A 7,967-nucleotide genomic window follows, 5' to 3' on the forward strand; every position below is an offset into this window, starting at 1 on the left:
ATTTTCCACCTTACTTGATTCAAAAGGCCTAGATCTTATTCTACCTTCAATCATCAAAGGCTTTTGGCTCCACTTGTCCCAACGATACACTTCTAGCTCAAGGTGCAATCTTACTCTACCTATGTAGGCACTGGCACACCGTGCCAATGTGCTGCCTGGTGCACCCCATCCTGCCAGATCCTGCCAACTAAGATGAAAGACATCCTGTTGGGTCTAGTCCCTCAGAGGAGAGAGGTCCACCTGAACCACTGCTTCTGACAGCAGCATTTCCTTCAGAAGGGGGGCACTAGTGCCACTAGTATCCAACTTTTGCCCAATAACGCAGTGGTTAATGCACTCCCAGGAAGCAGAACACCTGAATACTAAGCACCTCTCAGACTTAGAGTGTTTAACTAGGCTATGGGGCAGGCAAGGCTGAAGGCAAAATAGGCTACATCAGCAGGGGTCAGCATCCCAAACTCTCTTCCAATCATTTTGCTTACCTTCCCTGTCTGTCTTCATTGTAAAAGCCCAGATCCTTGCTTAGATTCTATTTCCTGCACAACCTCTTAAGTCCTTCTCTTTCAACCTTTCTCCTTCCCATCCATCTCAACTAAAATGCTGCAACCCCGATTAATGTTCTCTTGTGTCTCTGCAGAATCCCTCTCAAGGCTCCTCACCTTCCTGCTCAAGGCTCCACAACTGCTTGCCTCTCATATTTCAGCTCTTATTTCTCCCTACTCACCCTTTTATGCCCTGTTCTTTCCCTTATCTTGTCCATCCACATTTAATCCCATGCCTTTTTTATGTTGCTCCTACACAACTTCCCCGTACTGTGTTTGCCAGTCAACTGAAATCTCCTCTTTCAAATCCCTCTTCAAATTTCCAGTCTTTTCACTTAGCACCTCAGTGGCAAAAGGCATCTACTCCTGCTTTTCTATTAGATCCCATTTTAAGAAAGCTTTTAAGACAAAAAAAGAAGTACTTGAAACAGAAACAAATGTCATGTTCTGCTTTCAATAAAGAAAAAGAGTTTTTCTGAGATCAGCAAATTCTTCTTTGCTCCTTGGTTTTCTAGCATGTCTTTCTCTCAGTCTCTTTCCTCCTATCTTCAAGCAGTTTCTTGTAAATACCTATATTCAGTATAAGGATAATTCCATATTTTTACACATACCATGCCCTGAGCATAATATGCACCCTATTTGTTCAAGTCCCCACAATTAAAAAAAATTCATTTTACCATGAAGTCCAGGTAGGGGTAAGTAAGTACCAGTGCTCTGGTATTGCGGGCTGAAGCCTGGGAGCTATACATTAGGGCTGAGGGCTTGGAGGCTAGGGGCTGCATGCCAGGGCTGGGGGTTTGCGAGTGATTTGCTGGATATGAGGACTTGGGAACCAGGCGCCGCATGGTGGGGCTAGGGCTGGGGCTGCATGATGGTGCTGGGCCCAATCTGACTGTGAAGGTGGTAAGGCAGTACAATGGAAATGGAGCTGGGGCAGAGTCTGCCCAGAGAAGCTTCAGGGCCAGTGTGTAGCATTGGCCAGGCAGGATCCAACCCTCCATGCTGCCTCCAGAGTTGTTGCAGCCAGCCCCTTCCTAGCCAACCCTGTTCGCTAGCTCCAGAGCCACATGATGGGGCCAACCAAGAATGCTCCCAGACTGGTGTGCCAGTTCCAACCCAGCACATGGCTCCAGAACCAGTGTGTAGCCCTCCCAGGCCCCCCACCCCAACGTGATTTGGCATTTGATACAAGAGGGTCCAGACATTTGGTGGCAGGAGAGCCACAGCAATTCATGCTGCCATCAGTCTGCCCCCCTGTTGCCAAATGTCCAGACTCTGGGGACCCTTCCTGCCATATTATGCACACCCCAATTTTCTGCAGCTGGCTTGGGGAAAAAGGTGCAGGTTATATGTGAGAAAATATGGTATAGCTGGCAAACTTTGAACAACTGAAAAACTGGTAGGCCAGTGACAGATGGCATGTTATATAGCCAAAAATATGCATTCACTAAGTGCTGAACATTACATTATTTAAAATAGACAACTTATAATGTTCATTTTTGTAACTTTTGAAAACAGAAATACGGTAATACTGTGCATTATTTTTGTGTAATGTCTAGCTCCAACCAGACCAGGACCTCATTGGGACAATAACAATACCCACAATTAATAAAATAGCAATAGCAGCACCATGTCTTTATACATAATGTTACTGCCTTTCTAACACTGCATGAGTGCAAATTTCACTACAATAGATATGAATTGCACTCAGCACCTTAAAGGACTAGGCTCTTACTGAGTGCTACAATTCATCTCAGTGGTGCTACCATGCCAAGAATTGAGATTTGTTACAACAGTTCATTATGCAATGCTGAATACTTCAAAACCACAGATTTGAACTTTGACCTTTTCATCACCGGTCACTAAAAGGCCATTAGAGTTCCTTATCAGATTTCGGTCATTCGAGTGCCCCTTTCAAGCTACAATTTGAAACAAATGCCACTTTGAGCACTTTAAGATCTGGAATGTCTCTTCCTCATGGATCACTGATTAGAAAAAATAAATTTGGTACTTCTCATGAAAAAACCCTCTATATTGGGTAGGAGACCTCCAATTTGCAGGTATAAGAAGTCAACAATATTTGACTGCATTTCAATAAAGGAAACACTGGAAAGTCTGCACAGTGCAGGTGCCAACACTAACAGCCAGTCCACCTAATGCGTGGAGTGGTGGCATCTAATAATAATTATATCTGAAGTATATGCTCTTTGCCATCACATATGCTTCTAGTGTCTTATATGTCTAAAAAGATCCAGCTTTTAGCCCCAGTAACTTTTTCTATGATGAGTGTTTGAAATAAAAGAATAAAATATTTACAGTATATTTTTCTGCATTTCTCTCAAATCAGACAATGCAAGCACAACAGTAAATCTTACATTTGTTTATAGCCCGTTTCTAGTTCAATAACTGTTTTAAAACATTATGTTGACATGTCTGTGTTGCAAACGCTGAAGCAAAACATTTGTTTCAAGTGTAATTAAAAAGGAATCGCAAAGCTGAGCTCCTCAGTGAGTTCTTTGCATCTGTATTCCTAGACACAGACCAAGACAAATCTCCCAATTGGATCATAGATAGACGCAAGAGGGACACCAACCCACCAAATGTTAGTGCTGACTTAATGAAAGGGCACTTGGAGGGGCTGGATGTGTTCAAATCAGCAGGCGCAGATGATCTTCATCCAAGGGTGCTGAAGGAATTGGCCAGTGTCATAGCAGAACCACTGGCATGGTTGTCTGAGCACTTGTGGTGCTCCATTCAGGTCCCAGAGGACTGGAAAAGGGCCAGTGTGATCCTTATTTTCAAGAAGGGGAGGAAGGAGAAGCCGGGAAACTATAGAGGTGAGCCTAACTGGCCTATCCTTGGGAAAACTCTGGAAAAAATCATTAAGGATCACATTTGTGGGAGCCCAGCAGGGGAAATAATGCTGAAAGGAAATCAGCAGGGATTCACTGCAGGTAGATCCTGCCTGACAAACCTTGTTTATTTTTATGACCAGGTCACAAAATGCTTAGATGCAGGAGTTGAGGTAGATGTCATCTACCTAGACTTAAGAAGGCCTTCGTTACGGTATCATTCTGTTCTTGTAAATAAACTGACAGGCCGTGATGTAGATGATTACACGGTCAGGTGGTGGGTGGCAAATTGGCTTAGGGGTTGCACCCAGAGAGTGGTGGTGGATGGGTCAATGTTGACCTGAAAGGGTGTAGGCAGTGGAGTCCTGCAAGACTCAGTCCTTGGACCAGTGCTATGCAATGTCTTTATCAGTGACTTGCATGCGAGCGTGGAGAGCACCCTGTACAAGTTCACAGATGATACCAAATTATGGGGCAAAGTTAACACAGAGGGTAGGGAATGGATCCAGGTGGATCTGGACAGGTTGGAAAATGGGCAGAACAAAATAGGATGCAGTTCAACAAAGACAAGTGCAAAGTGCTGCACCTGGGCAAAAAGAACCACCAACACACGTACAGGCTGGGGGATGACCTTCTCAGCAACACAGGAGCGAAAAGGGATCTTAGAGTCATAGTTGACCCCAAGATGAAAATGAGTTGTCAATGTGCTGAAGTGATCAACAAGGGTAACTGCACTTTATCATGCATTAGCAGATGCATGACGAACAGGTCCAGGAAGGTGATGCTTCCCCTCTATGCAGTACTGATCAGTCCACAGTTGGAGAACTGCGTCCAGTTTTGGGCGTCGCACTTCAAGAGGGATGCAGAGAATCTTGAGAGGGTCCAGAGGAGGCCAATCGTATGGTCAGGGGCCCTATAAGGAGAGACTGAGGGACCTAGATCTCTTTAGTGTTCACAAGAGAAGACTGAGAGGTGATCTTGTGGCTGCCTATAAATTCATCAGGGGAAGGCAGCACAGAATAGGAGATGCTCTATTTACTAGGGCATCCCCTGGAGTAACTAGGAACAATGGCCACAAATTGACAGAGAGCAGATTTAGGTTGGACATTAGAAAGAACTTCTTCACAGTAAGGGTTGCCAGAATCTGTAATGAGCTTCCAAAGGAAGTGGTGCTGTTCCGTATCTTGGGGGTCTTCAAGAGGAGACTGGACAAGCACCTGCCTGGGGTCGTCTGACCCCAGCGCTCTTTCCTGCCCAGGGCAGGGGGTCAGACTCGATGACCTATTGAGCTCCCTTCTGACCCTAGCATCTATAAATCATTTCTCTTCGTCTCAGTTTATGTCATACTATTGTTAAAGAACCAAAGCTTGTGATCTAACATACATTTCAGGACATGTTTGAGTTGATATGAACCAAGGTTTCTTCCAAAAAGTCATTGATTCTGTTAAAATGTATGGAGAAAGAGAATTGGATCAGGTCTATAATTTTACCAATGATGCCCTTAACTAATCATTCACATCTCTCTTTAAAAGGAAGGTCCTACAGAAGTACATTTTTTTAATTGCTTGTATTCTGTGGAGAAATGATATATATCCTGAAGAAAGAAGCACACAGAGCAGAGACTCCTTTCTTTAGTTTTTCTAAAGTTATTTTATGTCTAAGAAAACAAAGAAAACTTGAGTTACAGGATCTATGGCACCAATGATGGTGCAGAAAAACTCTCCAAGATCATTCCCGATAATGGTTCTAACAATCACAGACTCCAATACAAGTTGCTGTTAGACAGGAAGTCCAAGAATCTACATCAGATATCACGGAAAAACTATATGTAGTACTTGAGAAGTACGTAGTTATTCCTTTGGTTGAACATTTCCTCTAAAACACAATAAGAATGAAGAAGTCCTAGTCTGCAAAACAGCTAGCACACTATCCATCCTCTGGCTTCTCTCTAACCTCCCCCCCACCAACTTTAAGGTTGCTTTAAAATTTTCCTTTACACATTCTACTTATGAAGAGCTTAAAATAACGGAAAGACTACTTTTCAGAATAAATATCCTGTTTCTAAATGCATTTTGATCCTATTAGAACAATGCTGGTGAGGAAAAAGGGACCATATAAAATAAGCTCATTCACTTAAAAAGCTGACAGGAAATGATTGCTTTTACTTTCAAGCAGCTATTTTTAACTTAAAACTTTCTGAGAAAGGATTAGGCTTTTTATCATAGAAATACACCAGCCTTTAAAATGTTTATTAGTGCTATATTTTATAAAAATGTAAAGAGTAAATAAAATTAATAGTTTAAACTGTTATGGGCTCAGTCTACTGCAGAGCACTTGAAAAGGAGCCATTAGCTGTTACAAGCCTAAAGGTTACAGTAAATAGCGTGGGACAAGTCGAACAATGCACTGGGAGAGAGCAAAAATATTGGTGCAATTTAGTAAGTAGCCATAACATTTGGGCCACATTTAGCTTGGAATAGTTTCCGGATGCACAATCATAGCAGCAGATACAGACACTTACTTGTGCCAATCTCACCTGGCCATCACGTTAGTATTTGTGTCTACCTTAGCCTCCCACTGTATCTCTTTCTGATCTTCAGGGAAGATGAGATTCTCTCATAGCTTACTGCCCCCCTCCCTGCTCCTCCTCAACTACTACCTACCTATTACTAGTCAATGATCTGCTGCTTTCCTCCCTTCAGAGCCTGGTTTCCAAATCTGAGGGCTCAGGGCATTGTGGGGAATATTGCTCCATAAGTTCTCAATACATCCAACATAAAACCAATACTTAGCTTTTCATCAAAAGAGTTTATAGTAAACTTTTCAAATTGCTGTCTCTGAGCTAATGCAGTTGTCTACAAATGCAGTTCTGCTGTATGCAGTAGGTCAGAGCTAGGATCACACTATATAGAAATGCATCTCTAGAAAGATATTTTTGTCCCATTTGCCATCCAGCTGAAATTTGCCTAACTACAGTTCAAGCTGGATATCTTGAAGAGTTAACCAATATACCGTTTAGATGAGAGTATTGTTAAAATGGACTAGGTATCTTAATCAAGGTTATTCCATGGCATTACCTTTTCATGAATTTCTTGCGTGGACTGAGCGTCACAAAATGCCACTGTGGCAACATCCTTCAAAATAGGCATTTCTACTGTGCAATCCCTGCCATCCAGCAACGCTACCAAAGGGCGCGGGTGCATGGGCCCATTCATGATCGGAGGTCGAATGCCTGTGATGCAACAGAGAAAAAAAAAGGTATTTTACATCAACATAATACATTTTACAAAAAGCAGATTCAAGTATCTCTCTGTGTTTGTCTGGTGGAAGAAAAAAGATTTCAAGATGTGAACGCCAGTAAAATAGGAATTGATCTTTTTCTTGGTCAAACACTATAATAAAGAAGATAAGACAGCGCTTAGAAGCAATCACCTGCTTGGTTTGTGCTTATGTATTTGTAGGACAGCTAGAAAATGCGCTGTCATAGGGCAGATTCAAGATCTGATATTGAATTGCTGAAAACAGCGAAGGCGTGCATTCATTTGATGAGGTGAGGATCCTACAGCAGTACTGAGTAGCATCTGTGCCATCCCGTCCAGGATTTGTATTCTGACGAGATTCCACATCTTTGCAAACTCAAGACAGGATGAGTAAAATACTCCTGGGGCCCCACAGAGTAGAAATTATGGGATATGGTGAGGATTGTTGTTTACATGTACACAGATGACGATGATCTGCTGAGACTAAAATCACATTTAAAAATAATGAATGCAATCATGTTTGATTTGCTGAAGATCCAATGTCAAAGTTCACTGGCTCAAAACTGACCTAAAAGCTTCTTAAGTTTACAGAATTCATAAAATTCCTCTGTATGACTTTATTAAAATCCATATTCCCCCATCTCTCGCCATATAAATCCAGGATCTCCATCTTGGAACAAACAGATGATAACAGACAAATGATACATGTTGAATACAGTAGGAAAAAAAGAGTGAATTGTACAGGCTCTATTTTTAAGATTCCAGATAGTTAAGTATAATTTTCAAGAGAATGTTTATGAAACACAATGAAAATGCTTTGAGAGCATCTTTCCAATTGTACTGAAATTATAACTATGCAAACATAATTGAGGAAATTGTATTGAACTGCTGCATTTATAGAACAGAAATACAAAATGACTTTTTCCAAAGATAAAAATATACTGAGCAAGGAACTGGGGGTTTTCTCCTACAGTATGTGCAATATGAAATGTTTCAAGCAGAAGCAGGCCAGAAGTTCTCAATACAGCCATTAACATCTCTCTGGATTTGTGTTGGTGTCAGTTTAAAATGCTCTGCAATTGTTTAATTTTAAACAATTCAAGTTAAACCTAATGTAAGAACGTGAAAGGACACATAAGTCATCCACTCATGCATGGATTACCTGCATCACAGGTCACAGGAGTTGAGCTAGAGGGGCAGAAGCAAGCCTTATTAGGTTGCTCTCTGCAAGTGACTGAAGAAAAGGTGGCTCCTTGCTCTGCCCTGCAAGACAAGCTGGCCAAGGAAGTTGAGTTAGTGTGGAGCTATGCCAC

General features: G+C 42.0%; 1 protein-coding gene across 13 annotated transcripts in view; it reads right to left on the reverse strand.

The window, feature by feature from the left end:
• CTBP1 (C-terminal binding protein 1) overlaps positions 1-7,967 on the reverse strand; it is a 430,675-nt gene that overhangs the window by 44,088 nt on the left and 378,620 nt on the right. For all 13 annotated transcript variants that reach the window (XM_019478526.2, XM_019478523.2, XM_059721474.1 and 10 more), the window contains one exon: positions 6,472-6,626. In XM_019478526.2, coding sequence (XP_019334071.1) covers positions 6,472-6,626 — 155 coding nt within the window. The remainder of the gene's footprint in view (positions 1-6,471; positions 6,627-7,967) is intronic.

This window comes from Alligator mississippiensis, chromosome 2 (genome assembly GCF_030867095.1).
Source record: "Alligator mississippiensis isolate rAllMis1 chromosome 2, rAllMis1, whole genome shotgun sequence".
In the NCBI taxonomy this organism is placed as follows: domain Eukaryota; kingdom Metazoa; phylum Chordata; order Crocodylia; family Alligatoridae; genus Alligator; species Alligator mississippiensis.